This window comes from Pungitius pungitius, chromosome 10, assembly GCF_949316345.1.
Source record: "Pungitius pungitius chromosome 10, fPunPun2.1, whole genome shotgun sequence".
Lineage (NCBI taxonomy): Eukaryota > Metazoa > Chordata > Actinopteri > Perciformes > Gasterosteidae > Pungitius > Pungitius pungitius.
The window spans coordinates 5,666,315-5,688,470 of record NC_084909.1 but is presented as its reverse complement, the minus strand read 5'-3'; the positions used below and the strand labels follow the sequence as shown (position 1 = coordinate 5,688,470).

Genomic DNA, 22,156 nt, shown 5'->3' with positions numbered 1-22,156 from the left:
CCGCTCCACCCACCACCAGCGATTTTACTGATGATCAGATTCCTCCCACGGTCCAAAGAGAGACTCGGTAATGAATAATTACACAATTCTACAGTGAAAACCATTTGACCTTCGTCACTGCTGGACTTGGATGGATATTTGTAATGTAAACATTATTTTCCGCTGGTGTCATTGAGTTATTATTAACAGACAGTTGTAAGTGTTTTCTGTGAATGTGCATCAGTCCTCGGACCTCTTCCATCATCCTGTGAGTTGACTGATTGACTCACGACTTTACTTTATTGATGAAAATCTCTAAACTGAATGTATAAACATTTTTTAAATGCTATTTGTCTCTCTAAATAGTTGCAGTTAGTCTATGGGCTCACATCTGAATAAAAAATTCATAAATTTCCTTTTTCCACGGGATATGTGAAATATGCGTGAATTATGTAGAGCAGCTCATATCCAACATAAATAACCAGTTAGAAGCATTCAGAGAAATACCTTCATCAAAGTCACCGCTATGGCTCAATAATTTATAATCCAATAAAAACACAGAACTATGGCAATACACTGTATAAATATTTGAAAGACATTAGAGATCAAAGGTCAAATTCTGGTTTGAACACGCAGCGTTTTGTTCTGTTTTAAAGGAAACCAACGTGACAGCAGTCTGGTGACTAAATGTCTCGAACTCACACCATTAACAGTGGACACCATGGACACATTCTTCACATCGCAGATGAAAAATCCAACCAAAAAAATAATTCTAATCCAGCAGAGGCGATAGGTGCAGCCTGCGAAGAACCGTTGTTTCTTCAGCTAAAACAGACCGGGCCACAGAGGGCGACGGGGGAAAGGCCTGTGATGTACGCCCCTTACAGATGGCGAGTCGCAGAAGAACACTCGGCATCCTAGTGAACTTTCCTGCCTTTGTCTGACAGGAACATCACTGTTTGGGCTCTCGCAGGCCTTTGATGCGTCGATGCAACACAACGACCCAACGCAGAGCTTTTTAGTATGTCAACGCATTACGCAACGGTTTCGTTTGGTGGAATAGTCACAGTGTTTTCAGAGTTTTAGTCTCCACGAAGGACACTCTTGGTCCTATGAATATTTGAAAAAAAAGGGCCTAGATTAAATGAATTCAAAAAGGATTCAAATATATTTGATTTAATCACCGTTTACTTGTACTTGAAGCCGAAGTCCCCGGCACTGAAACAACCTGCCACCACACAGACAGGGAAGGGATGACCAGGTGAGTCTTTGGGAGGTTCCTTCAGTGGAGGCGAATTGGGAAAAGGCGAGGACGCGGTCACTGACACGCTCCACCGTGCGTGATCTCTGAAAAAGTGTTTTTCCAACATGTTCCGTGTTGCCCCTGAACTAAAGCCTCTCCTGAATGACGTAAAGAGGCCTTTGTGGTAAGAACAGAAGTGGGTACGGAGTAAGCGCCAGAGGAAGATCAGGGAGGAGGAAGACTGACGACAGCAGTAACACAATGTGAGCAAGCTTTTAGGAGGGTGAAAAACTTGCATCCCAGAGTATCTCTGGTCTCTCTGGGAGAAAAAGAGGATGCCCACATCATCAGCCATCATGAATGACACTTCCTGCCCCCCCCCCTCACCCACGCGTGGATCCTCAAGTGCCCGGGGCAGCCACGTCTCTGGCAGGCAGATCCATAAATAAAGGCGCACGCCAACATGTCTCACATCTCTACTGCCGCGAGGCTCTGAAATCTCCACGATTCTCAGCAGAACTTAAAAAGCGCAATTATCCTGAATGGTTTTTAGGTATTTATTTTAATCACAGGGCCCCATTGGGTCAGAAATAGATGCTGCTTTTACTATGACACCTTTAACTCATTCAAATTCTCCTCCCTTTATACTGTTCATCTGTTTAGTGTTTTATGTGTGAACACTCTTTCTTATTCCTTCTATTTTTATTTGACAACATGACGTTTAGTGTTATACTGCCTTTTCATGATGTGAGTGGAACTACTGCATTTGAAGACTTTCATTCATTCCAGTTAATTAACCAGTTGACATTTCGACCAAGAAACGCTGTAAGTGGACCTCAGCGTGGGCACCACTGCTCTGATTGAAGAAACTCAATCACAGCCATTGTTCACATGCTGAATGCTGTGGCACCTCCTGCTGGTCAAATTTAAGAAAAAGGAAAACGAGACAAAAAGTGAGAATTGTACTGAGAGTAGCTGCTAGTTAATGAGACAAAACTCTGATTTATCTTTATGTGAGCAGCAACGCTGGTGAACACCGGTATTCTCACAGTGAACCTGGAAAGAACCAGGAAACAATGATTACCAGGAATCATGGGGAAAATGGAAAAGCTCTGTAGTATTTTGGGGTTGGAGGGACATTTCTTGCAGTTTCTTGCATTTGCTTCAATTTGAACTTTGACATGAAGACCAGTAGAGAGCGCTTTAAAGTTTAAATTTACATTCTAGTTTTTATTTTTTTTACAATGCCTTTCTTCCCCACTTGCTCTTGCTGTTAGAAGGATGTGATGGGATAACTATTTTTAATTCAACCTAAACAAAAAGGGCTGTTTAGAAATGTATATGTAATTCCACCTTAAACCTCAAGGTGACGCTGCTGATTCAGGAAAGACTTGTTGTCGCGTTAACCTGTGGTACTCCGTCCTTTGTTGTTACTTTGCTATCAGAGGGGTGCGGTGACGTGTAATGACACACACAGCTGGGATTCATTCTCAACCAACGTAATCAGAGTAAATGTAAAACAAAACAAATAGATTCCGTAATTCAGGACGGACCAACACCAAAGTACGCATCTAAACTTGTTGTTTGAAGCTTATTGAGTGTTCAACTTTATTTGATTCGGTCTTGACAAGTTCACTAGGGTCATTTGCTGTGTGGTGTCTGCACACAGATGCCAGGGGGGTTCCCACCCCCTTAATTAAACAATACATCCCACCTCATCTCATTTCCTTATGCCAACACCACTCTCCTGCAACATAAGACATCTTTTCTTTGTCTGACAGATCACGTGCTAATATCGAATAAACAAGCCTGCCACAATCACCATTCGGGTCTAGAAGGAAACAACATTGCAGAAACTCTCTGGGGATTTGAGGAACCTCATTGCTAATCGGATTCAGAAAAATCTCTGTGGGCTCTATCTTTGACTCGGAGGACTAAGAGCTAATTACCTTGGTCAGAGAGGTCGTTGTGGAATTTAATGGAAAATCAACTGTGCGGGGAGTTGAACTTAGTTACAATTAAACAAGCAAAGGTACTGACTGAAATTACTAGCGAAGAAATAATGTGTTGCAATCGGAAGGAAGGACATTTGCTTTAGTGTAAAACCAATGACAAAACTACTATTTCATAGAAAAGCATAAATTTAATTAAACTAAATCATTGAACATAAAAACATCAATACCACCTTCACCATATATTTGTGTTCCTTTAAAAAGTGGAAGTTTTGTACAAAAATAGTAAAACCGTGCAAAGGTTCAGAGTACAAAGTATCGTCTCAAATCAGGAGAGGAGCAGAGAGAGAGAGAGAGACGCAGCTGTTATGTCTCACGTTCAACTTCCATATGACCTACATGTGTGACAATCCAAATTTGACAGTTTAGTCATTTTTTCTGGAGTAATTGTTTTAAAAATTGAATTCTGTGGAGCTACTTTGATTGCCCGCTGTTGACACTTTTCCCAAAAAGAAACAGGTTGTTGCAGACCTCTCTACTGAGAGGAGGCCAACAGAGGATTGTGAAAGTGTGACAGCAGGGTACTTGAGCTTTATTTAGCTATGTGCCTTTAATTCACAGGGGGATTGGGTGCAACGACGATTGTTCACAAGCGCAGCATTAAAAAAAAAATGGAGGCTTCTATGATGTTGCCAGGGTAACCCACATTGTGCCTTTAATGACAGCCTCTGCTCACATCTTGTGGGTGATCATTCGCAGGCCTGATAGGATCCAACTCATACTGCATACATCTCTCCACTGGATAAGTTATTGAGTATTTTTTACTCATTTAGTATGTATTTTGCTATGAGACATAAATGGATTCAGTCACTTAATTGCACGTGCTAATTAGCTCACGTGGAGAACATTTGCATGCATGTTGTGTCATGTGGTTTTACAGTGTGTTACGCTGTGTGTTTAGGAGTTTTCTCCTGTTTGCATGCGTGTAACCGCATGTATCAACACGTTGTTGCTGTTGCCTGGTCCTGTGTCCCTGTCCCTGCGCCAGCGATGATCATTCGGCTGACCGTCACCTCTTTCCCTGCTCTCCCGTGGATTTAGTTACACAACAGAGCACCGACGGAGATATAAACGTAAACGCCATGAATATTTCCACCACGTTTCTCTCAGACCGCTCGCCAGCCGAAGAGCTACGGCGTTGCTTTCATTTTCAGCTGGTATTTGTACAGCCTTGGGCCGTAACCTGGAGTAATACCTAGTGACAGGCAGAACTCAGATAGTTGTACATCACTGATGTATTAATGTCTTCACTCAATTAAGTGGAGAGCGCATGTTTGTGAAATGTTATTCCACCTAATGGCCCAGGTTTCTTGTTGCCATTCATAATCAATATTTCATCTGGATATGCATGGAGATAGAAGCTTACGCCAGTGCATTCATTAAGCCTGAATTCTCTGTATGAGATGATGCCGTCTGTGGCGCATACTTAATTGCGAATTCAAAGGATGAGAGGATAATAACTTGTGTGTCGCTCGCACGTGTATTAATGTGCGAGAATCTACAGCCGGCAATACATTCCACGGTTTTTTCCTAAAATAGAGACACATTTTCATTTTAACACATTATCGCCTCCATTAAGTCATTTTACAGTCAACACCGAGCAGTGTCTTGAAAGCTCAGGCTGTTCATCTTAGCACTGAGCTTCATGGGCTTTATTCATGCTTACCTCGAGGCATCTGTGTGTGTTTGTGCGGTCTCTTCATAAAACCTCCTTCAGAAAGCGATGGTGGTGTGGTGAGGATTCAAGACGCACACATTGCTAGGAGTTCAGAAATAATTGTTGGAAAAGAGACACTGTGCTCAGTACACCTTTGCTAAAAGAAAAGGTTTGTATTTTGTTTTGGCTCCCGGAAAAAAAAGAAAAAAAAAACCTGCCCCAATCTTTTCCTTCCTTTAAACAATGTTCTTTTGGGGTCTATTTTGATCTGTTGGAAATTCAAAGAGAGAATATTCCAGCTGTGGGCTACCTCGAAGACCTCAAATACTTAAAAGGACTGTATGTATTTGCATGTTTGGGGATTGTTTTGGGGCCTTGGATTTTACAGTGACTTCAAAGAATAATGGGATAATTATTGCACTTACCACCAGAGAGAAAGAAGGGAGAAAGGGAGACTCACCCTGAGACAGACAGGCGAGAAAGGGAGTAATGAGTGTTCAAAATAGACAATAAATATAATAGCGTCCAAATTGAATGGAAACATTCTTTCACAGGAACATCAAGTCTTTTGTTAGTATCATTAGCTTTAATGTTCTGAGCGTTATCTTGTCTATTTGGGGGGGGGGGGGGTGGTGAATGAAAATTTCATATCGGTGGTGTTTGAAATTGCTGTAATTCTTAAGAATAGAGCGTTCAGCCCTAGGTAGCAACAAAAACAGCTGGCGCAAGTGTGGCCGACAACAGCATGCTCGCGCTGATTAAATCTCAATCGATTTCTGCGAAATGTCAGGAAACGCCAAGGTCCGGAGCCATTTAGTGTGCGTCAGATGAGGGCTGAAGGTACGGGTTTGTGTTATCACTCATACGTCACCGAATGTGGAGAATTGACAGGGTGGTGCCCAGGAGTTTAATTGGCGTTAACACTTGTGGTGTAGAACGCGGGCCGAGTCTCCAATGGCCAGTCAACGCGAGTCAAGAGAAGCACTCGACAGGCTTTGAAGGGAAGCAGTTTTATTTACTTACTGGAATGGATTTTGAGAGGGGATTTTTTTTTTTTTTTATAAATCCTTACAACATAGAGTGATGGGAGGCATGGCGTTGAGGAAAAAGAAATAAAAACCAAAAACAATAACTTGAGTCAACAAACATCTGGATAAGTCAACACTGAGGCTCTCTTGAGCCAAAGAAATCCTTTGCCGATAAAAACGGACTTTATTGACTAATAAAACAGAGCCTATGATCAATATGCCCGTAAATTGCTTTTGTTGGATAAGGCACCACTGGAACCGTGGAAATATAATCACGCAAAATAGCCTCCGTGGATTTACTGGTTATGGAGGACCTCTTCATATGTGGCCATTATTAGAGCAGCAGAGGCCCACTCAGGATGCTTGTACAAAAAAAAGAATGCAAACTCAAATAAAGAGCAAGAGGAGAAAGCAATTGACTTAAAACACCTCGGCTGACAGAACGCATAAATACTAATTAGTCTAGTTGGCAAGGAGGGGGCGGCTAGCCGTGGTTGTTCCGTTAAAGGCATCAAAGATATGAGAAGATTGCTCTTTCGGATCACCTGAATGGCTTTCAGAAAGAAAAATGCACCAGCTCCACACAAAGTATATACAACCTTCTGATTTCAGTTTACAGATTTCTGGCGAAGTCATCAACCCGTTTTGTAAACGACTGCCCCCCCCCCCTCCTAACCCATTAATGGTGTGATGATGGAACTCACATTTGATAGAAGAGCCATGACACGTGAAGGGTGCTCTGACAGACCAAGGTCACATGCTGGAGATGCCCGAATCCTTGATGCTGCCTGTTGTCTTCTAGGGTAACAGTGGCGTGTTCGCTCATGAATTTAACAAGTGACGGACAGCAGCTGCACCCACATCTCTCGCAGACCTGGACTAATCATTTTCGATCATACGTTGCCGTGTCCGGAGCACATCAAGTTGTTCAGGAAACAAAACCTGACTCACAGAGTATGTCGGCCCATTAACCGCTGTCAAATGGAATAAGTGTGACGTATATTTATATATATATATAAAGCTGCACTGAAACACCACAACATGGGGGTGAATGTTTCACTTGAGAATTTTTCGTCATAAATTTCCTGATAGTAAGTCTCTCTCTCCGCCGCTGGGGATGCTGTATTTTATTCATATCCAACGCTCTCCTCTTGATGTTGTCCTCCTTTGAATCAACCGAGGAGATCTCCTACGCTACTGCATGAAGCGTGAAAAAAAAAAAATTCAAATTCAGTCGGAATTCTTCTCAAACAACACAAAATGTATTCTTCTTCCCCCGCCAGTCCCTCCCCATCCCCCGTCTCTGCAAGGGGGAGAAATGTAAACATGGGTGAAGTTTAGGCTAATTCACCACACAAGATTCCAGAGGTTTCTGATGGAAATTATGCACATCGCAGATGTACTGTATAATGTTTAGGAATTATAGGATGGCACTGCATTTCTAGATAATCATGAAGGTAAAATCCTGTCAGAATTGTGAAATGTGAAGCTGGTCACATGAGATGGATTATTTGCATCCAATGAGTTCATTTTTAGCATTGAGTTACGTACATTTTTTATTACATTCTTGTTTTGATGCGTAGTTTAGGAGCTGTAAATTCTGCTCTACATACACACATAGGAACTTTTCTTTAAGAAATGAGCAATTACCTTCTGCACTTTTGAGCCGCCTTCCAATGAATTATTGTCCTTGGGAGGGTGACTGCAACCACAACTTTCAAGGATCGGTGTGCTATCAAAACCTCGTGGTAATAGTGGTTGCTGGATGCTTAGAAAATGCTGGAAAAATGAGGTGATCAAGTTTTTGGCAGCAAGAATAAATCTAGCTTAGAATATTCGGCTGAAAAAAACAAGTTATCATCCTTACAGCTTTTCTGAGAGTCAAGATGGCGCCGAAGATGGCTGCCATGATGCCTGCTATGTTATCTTATCTGTCCTGTTGTCAAATGTCTAACAGATCTTGGCAATAAATGCTCCTGATTCCTGATCCTGAAGAAAACATTGGATTATTAAAGGACAGCGGTTGTCTCAATTTACCATTTCTCTGAAACGTTTGAACTCGTGATGTTTTTCTATCAAAGTCAGAGTGACGTGGTCATAAAAAGAAAGAAAAAAATAGACAACATTTTATCCAGATCCGGCGCTAATCTCCTTTTTCAAGTTGACGGAGGAAAAGGATGGATCGCATATAACCCAAGAGCCTTTATAACGGATTTTTATTAAAAAAAAGATGACGAGAGCCTGCGAAATCCCTCCACCCTCTGGTGCAAGAAATAAATCCCAAAAGGAAACTCCTCACAAACATTCAATTTGTTCAAGGCAGCTCAAAATGTGCTCAGTTTCCCATTCATCATACCTTTGGTGCTTCACTAGTGGAGCGCTGTGGTGGCATGACGACCAATCAAATGACCCGGAAACAGGTTTCCTGCTTCTGCCATGACCGCCTTAAATTAAACCCTCTGACAGGCCTTCCAATTTCAGTCAATTTAATCTCTCTAAATTGATTAATTGTAAATTAATTTAATTTGACTTGATTTGGTCTAATCAGTAACATGATTTGTTTGTTTAATACAGCAGGAAGGTTCATAGAAAGGCTGGATTGGGGGGTTATAAAACGTCACGCTGGACGGGTTTGTTTCATATCTCGCACTAAAGGGAGAAAAACTAAGGGATCAAGGGAATGTAAATGCTCCCTCACCTCATCTGAGCCAGAATGAAACAACATTTTGGCTTCCATGTTCACCCACACATGGAGTTTCAGAAAAGGAAATAGTGAAACAATCACATTTGACTTCACAAATTGCATGCAAATCGGCCCAGGATTTAGTAGTTAAGAGATCAGGCCTTGAAGAGACACACACTCTCACAGTGAAGCCTTTGGAAGATGCCATTAAAACACTTTATGGCAGTAAAACAGTGACCTTGAGGAGGTTGTGTCTAATCACCAAGGTTATATCCACGACAGTTAGAGTTAAAGTGGAGAGAGGGGGGGGGGGGGCTTCTGTTTTTCTCTCTGAGTTGGAGGCTGCGTCCTTGTTTCAGACCAGCCGTAATGAGAATTGAAATGAGAGTGGATTGGACAGCAGCGATTGCATCACTGTCTGATGCGGGGTCTTCAGTCATTGCCAGTTAAAGCAGGCAGGTTTGAAATGGGGATGCGGCTCGTTTCGGTTTAGCCTCCTTTGCCTTTGGCATTGTTTGAGCTTTAGGTAAACAGTGCAGCGGCCCCCACACGATCTGACTTAAGATGTTTCGCAGCCGCTTGATAATTAACGGGAGGAATATTTGCAGAAAACTAAACAACGTCATCTCAGTGTGTCAGATTTTGGAGGGAGAGGGGCCAGATGGACAAGGAGCAGAACTGCGGATGTCACTGTCACAGCTAACACAAACAGTTTTGATCCTGGTGCTCCCACTGATCCAAACATGTACTTACCCAGATTCACTTTCTGTAATTGCCTTGCAAAGACAAAGCAGGCATTTGCTCAACAGAGAGTGTTCTTTTGAAAGATGTGCCATCGTGGTGGTTGAAGACTTACGATTTGGCACGGTTGTCTCTAGTTCTTTAAATTGTGTTATTGCTTTAATGCAGCGGGCTAACTGACACAGATTAAAGATTCAGGTCAACTTTGAGACCCTTTTAACCTCATCAGCATAGATGTAGCAGTATGCGAGCACTACGTTTTTTTACTTTAATTATGGACTATTATTATCATTGTGAGATGAACACTGGGGTCACTGAATCTTTGCAAAATGACCCTTACGATTCAGTTTTTGTTCTCTGCTGGTACTAATGTTCTACGTGAGGTTTTTAGTGGCAAATATCGAGAAGGAGACACACTTGCACATCCTGTCATTATCTGCATAGAAATGAGCAGGCACTCTTTATGAAGGAACATTTATTGTCCATTAATAGACTGTTCCAAGGGCATGCAGGCTGTTACATGAAATCGCATCTATCTTCATCATTTTGGTTTGGTTTTCAGATGATATTGTGCAGATGAAAAGGACTGAAAAGAGAGTTATAATACCGTTGCATGCAATTAGACTCAGACCCATGCAAGAGCTGAAAATGGATGATTTCCCAGAGGGGTGTACTAATCCACTCAAGTGCCATGGCACCTTGTCATGCACTTCTTTAAACAAATCATATTTCGATCTTAGCGTAAGGTCACATTATTTACATGTAGTTCTGAAGCTGCCAAACATATTAGTGGGCATTACTTCTTGAAAAATACATTTACATGAACCCGGCTTCCATAATGAATCCATTACACAAATCTATAAATGTGCTGTGCTTTGGAACAACAGCACAACAGGGCGGCCATTTCAAAGTCTGGGGGTCTAGAAATTGCATACTGTAGTGGAAAAAGGCATTTAGAGAGACTCCATCATCCGGCAGAAGCCTGGCGAAATGAAAAGACTGGCTGGGCGACATTCATCAACGCTCGCGCATAAACTCATGTGTGTAGTGTGTTTCCAGACTAATCGCGGAGACCGGAATAATAATGTGATCCGTGTAATAACACTGATCCTTCCCAGGTGTTAACCTCTGCCGATAAAACCAGTGCATGAGTGGAGCCCGTGGCCACATCCACCTGATTGTCATTCCTGGTGCACTTTGCCGAAGCGCCTTGACTCGGTCGATGTACCGAGCTGCTATAGCTGGCCTGTAATAGTTTACACAGACAAATGCTCTGATTAACAGGATAAAAGAGCTGGCTTGCTGTGGTATTTACCCGAGCTGCACAGTGCTGTGGTTAACCTACTTTAGCTGATTCAAAGAGGGTGGTGGGGGGAGGTGGGGGGGGGGGCGCTGGCAGCTGCTCCTCGTGCTCTTATGCCAACGAGGGGTGAAACGCCATCGTAAATGTTGAAGAATATGCTCTTAAATGCTTTATTTATGATGACAGAGTTTCTCATTTGAAGGGGGGAGGGGGAGGGGGGTGGCTATCAAAATTGCATGAACACAGTTTAACCTATGTGCCCTAACCACTGTATGTCTAATAGCAACATTATCTGCTGGTCCCAGTCTTTCCGTTCACACAACAAAGTGGACCTTAAAGGTCTATTGCTTTTTGATTGCTAATTTGTAACCAGCAAATCCAGCAAACAGTGTAAACGTTTAATATTTAATTTATTGAGCTTTAGGGTCGTGATACAAATTGGATTTAACTACCCTGACTCAAAATACCAGCATTCTTCTTCAAGTAGATGATGATCCAGCAAAAACTGTGGCACATTAGTTGATGGGGAAAAATGCATTTAAAAACAATCCAAACACTGTGGTAGTGCAGAAAGGTGTTTGTTACAGGCAACTAAGGAATAACTTCATTTAATGGTTGAAAAGTTAATCTCAAAATAATGATTAAAATGAATACCGTGATGCTGGTGTTTGCTAGATTTCCCATAACAGTACTGACAGATCGACACAAACTTGTATACGTGTAACGTCAGTCAGTAGCGTTATTCTGGCGACTCAGACTTCTGTTGGATGATGGGGATCGAGGTCCCCAAACTCTCAGGTACTAATAATCATAAAAATGTAAATTGACTGACCCTAACAGGTGCAATAAAACAGGAAGGTGATGGACATGCAGCAGTTGAGCACTCATCTGTACACACCCACACAGTCCTCAGGCGAGGTTTAATCAGACGAAATGAGTGAAAACACCTGGGATCAAGCATGGTAAGAGCTTTTAATGCCAAAGGAACTGCTGCAATAAGGCAAACTTTTAAAAGGCAAACTTCTTCATCTCACAACAGCCATGGTTGCACATATATTCTGAATTATGTATATATTCTCTATATTCTCTTGTACGTTGAATTTTCTAACAATACTTGTAACCAATGTAATGTTTTTTGAGAGCTGACACTCAAATCAAGGATTATAGAGTGTTTTTAATATGCCAAAAAGAGTTTGGTTTACACCACAGTAGAACACGGTGATGAGTAAACACCGTAAGTGCGGCGTGACACTGTGGTTCACCAAAATATTTTAGCTCCCTGCAAAGTGGATTTGAATAATTAATTGAGATTAATAGAAAGCAATGGCTGCCAACTGAAAGTAGAAAATCAAAATACTAGTGTAGTTAATATGCTAATATGTGCAAACACATTCAAACTATTAAGAAAAAAGCCCGAGCGACTCACCCCGAAACGGCCTCAAGCCACAGGGTCAGCATTATGAACCACGGAGTTAGATGTTAAGACTCTTCTCTTTAATGGCTCTAGACGCTATACAAAAAAAGCTCTGCATTTCACAGACTCTGCAGGGGACTTTGTGACTTCTTTAGCATCAGTCTACTTCACCGAGTCCAACAGCTGAGCAGTGGGAGAGCGCGCTGTGTCGAAAAAAAAAAAAAAAAACCTCAAGGATGTGCCACTTATGCCTGCATGACACTTAATCGGGGGCCACGCTATTCAACATCTAGCGCTTATGTCTGACAGACAGGTTTCGCGTCAGTATTGATTCAATAAACTGTGTATTGATTCTTAAAGGCTGAGCATGTTCCATACGCTGTCTCTCCCCGCCGAGTGCTGCTTTTCTCTCCCTCTGCGCGCCTCGGCTTTAGATTTCTCCATCTTATTTGTGATGGCAGACAAAGCACTTAAAGGGTGAAGCTTTTCAGACTGAAGACTTTTGAGCAGATGTCAGAGTGCATTAGCTTTTCCACTCTATGCAAATATTGGCCCACTTTGTCACTAAAAAGGCGTGTGGAGGACTATTTTTGCTCAATTCAAAGTGAGAAAAGTGTGTCATGACCTAGTACCACGGAGTGAAACCTTTGTGAAGTCCTGCCGGATCGCTTCCCTTATAATATAACCTTTCTTATGTTTAAAAATGAAACGCGATTGACAGATTGGCGTGCACTTGAACTCTTCCCAGAGGAGAAGGCCGTAAGTAACTCCTTTTTTTTTTTTTTAACAAGCGCTCAAACTGAAATGGCTTTGTAGTCTGGATTTTTTGTGTCAGACTAGGTCAATAAAGGGAGTGTTAATTCCTGTGGGTCTGAATGAAAGCTAAACGCAGTCAACAGCATCATGGAAAACATTTTAAAGGACATTTTTAAACCATCCTGTCGGATGAGTCTACAGTCACAAATGAAAGATGAATTGTGTCGTTTTTTCAACACATACACGTCATAACATGCTGCTTTGAATTCAAAATAAGGAAACCATTACTTAAAATCATGAATATCCTAGAAATTGAACAACACATGAATCAACTGGTTTACCATTTCAAAGATATTAAACTATTATTCTTCTCTTGATTTAAAACTTAAATGCATAATCATATTCAAACCTTTTAATGTACATCATTGGTCAAAAATGACCGTTGTTTAATTTGATACATTGCTAAAAAGATTTTTTGTAATACATTTTTCAAATGCATTACAAAAAATCTTTTTAGCAACCCCAAGCATTTGGGGTTATAATAAATAGTCCATGTTTTCATCTCATTATTAGTATAAGTAATTCTACTAATTTATCTTCTCTACTATTGAGAGAATAAATGTCTACAACTGAAACTGTCTAACTGAACCTTGCAAGCAAAGGTCAAAAAGGACCTGCCAGGATAAATGTCAATGGTTTTTTTATAAGAGACAAAACAAACTTGCATCAGATGTTTAGTTTGTGGAGCAATTTTGACAATGCATTAATTGATCAGCCCATGGATGCTCGCCATGTTCAAAGGAAACACTGCATAATTGTCCTCCTGGATGCTGCTGGGACATGAAACATAAAGTGTCCCATTCGATGGCCCAAGAAACATGATAAGCGCCCTCTAAAATGCCCTTCCATTCTCAAGTATATGCATATTCTATTCTCACATCTCTCTTGCGATGAACCTGCATCGTTACAGAATGATGTATGATTTCTTTTACCTAATAAAAATAACAACCTATTTGTGTCCCTTTTTGGATCGCTTTGTGACAACGTTTGTTTGAAATGAGACTAATGTTGTCACCAATGAGTCCCTCCAGTACATTATGAGTCATTAAAAATGGTGTTACCAAAGTATAGCGTGAATTAATTAACTATGTGTCCTCAAAGCAGCACCTCTTCAACATTAAGTCAATGCCGAGGCGTTCCATTTACATTACTTAATTGGGTACAGTTTTTGCTATTTGTGTACAGTTTGTTTTCTACGCTGAAAACAAACACGCAATATATTTGTGCCCTGAAGGCGTGCACGCTGTGCTCAAATGACATCGCTCGGCTTTAAAAGGTAAACCGTACTCTCAATAATGCCTATGTGTTGTGTTCGCTTTTGTTTCCCCACCAACACTTCTCACCCAAGTGGAACCATCTCCCACAACATTTGGTGGAGGTGGAAGACAAGCTCTTAATCGGCTGTGTTATTGAGTTATTGAATTAAAAGCTTAAGTACTCAGGGTGAGCATGTCAATTTTGCACAAGTGAATGGTACAGTGCTCATTCCTTTTTCGTCTGAATAGATCATTTGTGTACGTAGAATGTAGAAGAATGGAGGTATTACACAGATCGGTTTCATTGTCTGTAATTCCCTTTTCACTGTGACTGAAATCATTCTAAGAGACAAGTCATATTCATTCACCACTGCATGCTGGTCCTTAATCTGCATTCAGCTCCCCTCAACAGCACTTGCATCTGTACTATACGGCAGTGTTAATTAAGAAAGGGTTTGGTTCCAAGCAAATGTTGCATAATTACGGGTAAAGTGGAAGATTAACCTGTTTTGCCGCCTTGCGATGCGACATGTTAATGTAGGGTTAAAAAATTGGAAAGGAGTGTTGCGGCAAACGGTTCAACCCTTTTCTACTTGACATTCCGCTCACCTGTCTTCATCCCCCCGTGCTCTGATACCCTGGGACTGATACAGATAAAATGATGTGATGTTTCTGTCTGTATTTCAATGGGATGAGTTGCTGTGACCCACACAATCTCCCTCTCAAAGAGTATTTCAACTTATGCAGATGAGCTCATCAGAGCTGCCTGCTGAGATGAGACATCTAGCTCTGGAATTGTGTCAATACCGCCACCAAAACAAATGCAAATCAAAATCCAAATTAATGTGTTTTCCCTGAGGAGAAACTGAGTCGTACTTATAGTCAGCTCTCAGTAGATGACAGGATTCTGTTATCCAAAGCTCGTGGAAAAAAAAAAAAAGGCATTCTCAAAGCGCTCACCGCGCCGGGGTACGAGAGTCAGTGTCTCCAGATGGAGAAACTAAACCACTACTTAAAAAGAAAAAAAGATTTGGTGTGATTATTATTACAGATGTTGAATAGAAAACACTTCAACATTCCCGGTATTCATAGGTATAGGGATCAATGCCGCTGAACACGTATCAATGTTTTTTCTAAATCTTTCCATCTATACGTATATGTATATATATGTATATGTTGAGCAGATGCAGTGGATATGCGCTCGGTGTTTTAGAACATAATAATCTGGTCGAAGCAAAAATGATGTCCATGTCCTGCTGCTTAAGAAAAAACTAGTCAGACTAGTTTTGAAAAAACAGATCAGATTTGGTGAGAAATAAGCGAATGGATGGATTAAAGCGGTTTAGGGTGTTGCAATATGTCTGTGGACTTTGGCCCTCTGTCACTACACCCACCCTTTCTGCATTACATTGAATATTAAACAGTGCACCATGCATACAGTATAAACAGCATATGTGAAGATGCTGTATCTTTATTTAATTCTATAATTCTCTTTTTTTACTTTCTGGTGAGATAACCTTTAATTTGTTTCGGTCCTTCTGCTGTTGAGATTGACCGCTTTCTCTCACACGACTCATTAGAATGTCCTTTTATTCATCAAATAATTCATTGCTGAATTTCTTTGTAACTACTACCTGCAGCTGAATATTAACGGTTTCTCTTTTTCGGGGTTTTGTCATTTGTCAAACACATTTGTAAATAAACCTATAATCACAAGCAGACAACCACTCTGGTGACTTCTCACTGGTTGATACACAAACACGAGCAGGGCTTCCACCTGCACATTGAGTTGCATTATAAAAGCCTGATTTTATATGCGTTTTGAATATAAATAGCCATGTAAAATGGTGATTGTGTTTTTAGTTGACCTAGCTAAGAACCTAGACTACTGCTAGACAACGATTCCATGGTTGCAGACCTATGTATTAAGGACCTTGTCGACATACATAAAAACTTGTCGCTTCTCTCACATGAATCATGACACGTGGGGAAGTGGTCACTAGTCAAAAAAATTGCCTTCCGTGCACACAGTGTATACAAATTTAATAAAATACAGAACACGTACAGTAGCCCACATTCACGTGTAAGCTCAGCTTATTTTCACATAAACTGCAGAGGACAACAATAAAATTACAAATACATTCTTAAAAAACTGTTTTATCGGAACCTCAAATGGTTTTATGAAAAGGGACATTCCCCGTCGCACCACCATTAACAGTTCATAAGACACTTCACTTTTGTATTTAACGTCACTGATATGTATTTCAGTTGCCTGTGATATTCAAAGAGATGTTCCTTATACACTAAATGGAGACAGGAAGCTTCACCGTACAAGAGCAGACAGGACTCAATAGCTTAACAGTAGCAATTTTTTTTTCACAGCCTCACAAAATTGGAGCTTGAAATGGGTCAAATACAGACATCTAAATTGACAGGTACAGTACACCATGAAAACACTTGAAGTCAGGTAAGCACTGATTTTCTTCCCGAACCTTCACAGCAGTCAAAGACACATTTTTCACCTAAACACAACAAGTCACAAACTAAAAAACAAACAGACAAAGCAGATGGTTTTTGGTTATACAATGCGTGTCTGGACCCCCCCCCCGTGTGGTTCAAAATAAATCACCTCTTGGTCATTAACCTGTAATATTATCATCATACTCCTGGCAACTGAGAGAACGGGTGGGGTGGGGGGGTGGTCACCTGACCTGTCAGTTACCGGAGTCCCGCGGGTCGAGAGCGCAGTCGGACCCCCCGCACTCCTGGCTGATGACGGAGCTGTGGAGGAGGCTGCTTGACAGGGACTTAGGCCTGAGCTCGCGGGTCAGGTAGGGGGTCTCCTCCATTCCGGTGTGCAGCGGGGAGCACTGGCCATCTGGCGGGCCGTAGGCACTGCTGTCTGAACCGCCCTCCCGCTCTTCTCTGGACTCGCGGCTGGCCAAGTCTGGGGGCGCGCTGCTCTTGGTGGGACTGCTGGACCCAGACGGGCTCTCCTGCAGAGGGGGGCTCAGGGCGCGCTGCGATTTCAGGTACGGTTTGACGTTGGCCACGAGGATTGTGCTGTCCCGCTGCTCTTTTCCGAACGTGCTGAGGGTTTTTCTGCTGCCGCAGCTGATGGTGCCATAAATCTCTGTCTCTACCATGGCATCCATTCCCACGGGGATGAAAAGGTTGGTGCGATTATCGGCGCTGTCTGCTTGGCTTCCTACCCGTAACTTTGGCATCCAGCATCTGTCAGAATGTCCCAGTGCGCGACATTCGTCGGTGCAGTGGGCTGATTTGTCTTGCTCTGCAAAAACAGTTAAACATTTGTTATTGGAACCCGCTGTGGCAAGAATAAACAAGCTAGGAGAAAATGCGGATGACATCTTGAAGGATGAGCAACAGTAGTGAAACACTCGAACAAACACAACGTTGTACCAACAATATATTTCTTGATAGAAGTTATTTAGTATGCGTAACTAGAATTTTCCAAAATAAAATAAAAACCAGCAGCCTGCAACAAGTACGCAGGAGTCATGCTGTTTTTGCTTTTTCTGTTCCAGATATCGCAAACGATGCAGCCTTAAAATGGCAAGTCATATACAGTATGTCACGCTGGTCAATGTAGTAGATGTGTGATTCAATGTATCCGTGGAACCGTTTCCCTCAGCAACGCGTGTAGGCGTTTCTTGGAAACTATCATCTGGTGCAGAGGAAGTGATTTGTTGTTCATTTACATTTCCTGCAGCAGTTTTAGTCAAATACACATTTAAACAACTGGGAGATTTGCATAAGCAGCGATATTCATCATTTCTGATAGTAAGTTGGAAAGAAAGTCTGTAGTTAGAATGTTGCTCCATCGAATATCGTTAAACTTGTTTACAGTTTTGTACATTTCACAAACGGAGATGGGAATTTCTAGGTGTTGATTTGGGATATTCGGAAATCCGGTGAAAAAAAAACATCAATATCTAAATCTCAGGAATTCCATTTGTATCACAAACACTCATTAGTTTGACCTTTAGTTATTATTCTAATTACTTTGAGGGGCTCTGGTGCATATATCAGCAGCTCATTTGCATTCCGTGTCAATTTTTCATTTCACTTCTTACTAATGGTCCTAAATTGTGACCCGTCCTTGCCAAAAGAGGAATCTATTTACCATAAACTGTGTTTCTTTCTTGTAGCAAGAAATACTAACTTCTGGATGCGCGGAATTCATAAAACTGAGTCTAATTTCATATCTGGATGAGCTTTTGTGAAGAACCATTAGCATTTAGCAACGTAGCCCATGATTGTAAGTATTACCTCGGTGTCACTGGATTGACACTTTGTCATAGTATTTCATATTGAGAGGGTCGCTCGATGCACAAGACACATTCAACCTTTTCTTCTTGACAAGCTTTTGTTGATTCCAGCCCTTCTCTGATTATTCCAGGCCTGTAGGAGACTTGAGCTGCAGGAGTCGATGCTCAGAACCAAAGCCAAATGTCACAGGACTGTGCAGCGCCGATTGATTGTTTATTGGTGTCATTGCAAAGAGTGGAGCGAAGAGAGCAAGGCTCTACCTTTGAGCGGCAACTCAGTCTTTTACATTTCATATCACATCTGAACATGAAATACGGAGAGCGACACATGCAATGAGCCAATTTCGTGGTGACGGTGTCATTTTTTCTTTAGCCATTATACATCGCTATCAAAATTGATTTGGCAATGATGCATAGAGGTGTTTTGCATGTAGACGCATGAAAGGACATGACAGACGTGGTTGTGTAAATTGATTGTAAATGGTAGTTTACCTTCATTTTTAAAATTTATGTAAATGCAAGCAACATTTTTATAAGATGAAGTACAAATAGCTTTCCCCTGTTGTTCTGATTTAACTTGACACCAATACATGTGTTTGCTTGACAGTGATTGCCAAAGTTCTCATTGCATCCTTTCAAATTAAAAAGGAAAATACGGATCATGTTAATGGCTCTGAATTGTTATTGATTTAGCATTTGTGCATTGTGTTACAAATAGGCAGTTGATAAAGGAATTGGTAAAACACATAAAAGACGACATCTGTTCTCGATCAAATATTATTGCAATTAAATAAAAAGTTCACACATCAATGTTTTACATCTTGAATAATTCCAAAATATCAAACTTAGAGGTGTACCATGTACCAACATGGCTTGATTCTCCACTGATCTGCACTTTAGTGGCTTTGGTCTACAAACGAGGCTTCACGTCATGAAACAATAAACTCTATTTCTAAAGATAACCCTGACGAGGACGAGAATATGTGCATGGAATAAGGGAAAGCTCCACAGGACACAGACTCTTGTCTGGATGAGGTGGGGAGCTCCTCTTGTTCAAATGCATAAGTACCTTCCTTGCACGCAAGCCTTGGCCAACGTGCTGGAAGGAGGTTCTAACAACTACAACCAAAAAAAGAGATGTGCAACCCCCCGAGAGATGTGAAAACCAACACCGTGTGCCAAACATAGAAGGCAAGCTCATCCGCACTCAGCCGCCACTATCACATGCTTCTGCCGAAGGCCATCACACACACACACAAACACTTGCAGCCGTACGGACAAATTGAACAGTAATTTGATGACCGAAATGAGATTCAACAAGTTAAATAGGGCTGTTCATTTTACACCTTAACTGTTTTAGAGATTTAATAAAGAATAATTACAGGAAAATCAAAAGGAAATGCGCTTTTTTCTTTTCTGCCAATAAATATGTATCACATATGTCCTTAATTGGCTACATTCATTTCTTTTATGAGATAATAAAAAATAATGATTTGCATATTATTCTTTTGAAATTGCTCAAACGATTTCTGAAACTAATGCTTTTTTGTCGGAACTCTACACTCAAAAAGCAAAAGTATATACATAAAAAGCCTACTTTCCCAGCTATTTAAATGGTTCTAAAAATAGTAATTTTGCATCACATTTATACGCGCCAAAACACATGTCGATTAAACGTTGATGAGCAAAGTATGAACCACTATTATCTTTAGCATTTTGAATTGAATTAAGCTGTAAATAAACTACAAACAAGAATGAATGGGTAAACTAATGAATGTGTATATTTCCACTATCGTCTACTAAAAAATATTTGCCTGTCATGCACTAGCCAATTTTGAGATTGGGGGCTATTTTGTTTCCGTAACAAGTCTTTTCTCAGACTAGTGGGGAAAAAATAAAATATGCCCAAAACACATCCCACTATTTATTTTACCAACCTTCTGTCTTTAGATTTCTCCCAAATAAACAATAGTCAGCATTTGATTAAATTAATGTTCTCTACAAGTCTTTTTTCTTATTGTGATTGCAATCAAATACCATGCAGTATAAATGGTGTTTATTAAAATGAAATTAGATCGCAATAAAAATCCTAAAGACAGAGGCTTAGCAAAGATGTATGTCAATCAAGTCTTCTGTAGTGTAGCAGTAGAGGAGTCTGTCACTTAGTTTCCAGTTCGTCTGCCGGGAAACAAACCACACACATAAACACAAGTTTGGACGAGCAATTTAGATTGAATTAGATTTCTGAAATCTGTTAATATTTCCCTTTCATCATGCCACATATTACGCAGACTTACATTGTTACATTTCTACCAAAGATATATTCTGGTGCTATTTCCGTCAGTACTAAGATAAAGAGAAAATACACATTTGAGCTCAAAATGCATTCTACATCAAACAGGAGAACTAAATGATGGCTTTGATATGGCAAAAACCGCAAATGTAGATCCCTGCATATTATAACTGCTACGCTTTGAAGCGACGCTCCGGATTACAGCTCTGTGCACAGTGCCTTTGTGGTTCTATGTGTCTTTATCCTAACGCCATAGAGAAAACTATCTTCTTTGTCCCGGATACACGAGGCCCCGAACAATAAGCAGAAGCAGAAGCGAGGAGAATCAAGGAAGATACTACATTTGTTTCCATGGAACCTTTCGCCCTCGGAAACCCGCTTCCAGACGATGCTGATATAAGGGGATGTAAGTGCTTAAAAGGTTAAGAAAAGAAACAAGAAAGGTAGTTATGCCACTCTGCTGTGTATGTCGCACTATAACTAGGAGCGCACGTAAAAGACGGCCTTTTTTTATTTCCCTGTCATAAATAAGTCTTTGTGATAACATTACATTGTTCATGTTAGAGCACACAAAAAACTACTTGTATCATTATTGGTAGTTTCAAACCCTAACTCTAACCCATCGTTTGTGTTACTTCTAAATAAAATGCAGACGGAAGGTGATGGGGAAGTCATCCGTGTGCAGAAGAGGTTGCTTTCATCTATCCTGCCTGGCAATGGCTTTACATTTCCCTTTTTTGTTTCATCACTGAATAAAAATGTAGCTCTGAAATGACAGTTATTAAAATGGCTCCACTGCATTTACATATTCACATAACGGAAACATGACGAAGTGAAATAAAAAGCTGTGATCCTATGGGCACCTGTGAACGAAACTCTATACCATAATCTCAAAAAACAAAGAAAACTGCCTGCCCATTATAAATAGAATCAGAGAGAGCCTAGCAACATACCCACTGTGCATCTGGTGTCTGTGAAAATGATAAATATTCAGAGTGCATGATAGTGGAAGCTGCACAGGTGCATATATTACCTGTATCAAGAGCAGCCAGGAGACTAGAGGGATGGTAAAGGTAAAGACATAAAAGCAAATACTACTTAACCCTCAAGCTTTTGCGTTGGTGGCATTTGGAACTAAAATTCCGCGGTGTCTCCATTTTGGATAATAGTGCTATCTTGCCAGTGTCTGCAAAACATTGGCTTTGCAGTTCAATAAATGTAACTGTATGTGTGTGTGTGTGTGTGTGTGAGTGAGAGTGAGAGACAAAGGAGTGCGTGGGTTCGGGGGTGATGTTTTGTGTGATCAGGTCGAAGGCATTATGCGTAAAGTAGATCCCCCATCTTGTACTCAGCAGACAGTGACACCATTTAATGTTCACCTGGCCAACCCCCTTAAGAGAGAATACCATTTAAACTAACCCTTCGTTTTACTTTAACCG

At 41.0% G+C, this 22,156-nt stretch overlaps 1 protein-coding gene across 3 annotated transcripts in view; it reads right to left on the bottom strand.

Moving 5' to 3' along the window:
• Positions 1–16,158: 16,158 nt before the first annotated feature.
• The window catches only part of LOC119228992 (protocadherin-17-like), a 12,134-nt gene continuing 6,136 nt past the window's right edge, over positions 16,159–22,156 (bottom strand). For all 3 annotated transcript variants that reach the window (XM_062565069.1, XM_037489049.2, XM_037489050.2), the window contains one exon: positions 16,159–17,424. In XM_062565069.1, the coding sequence (XP_062421053.1) occupies positions 16,847–17,424 (578 nt within the window). In that variant the 3' untranslated portion in view covers positions 16,159–16,846. The remainder of the gene's footprint in view (positions 17,425–22,156) is intronic.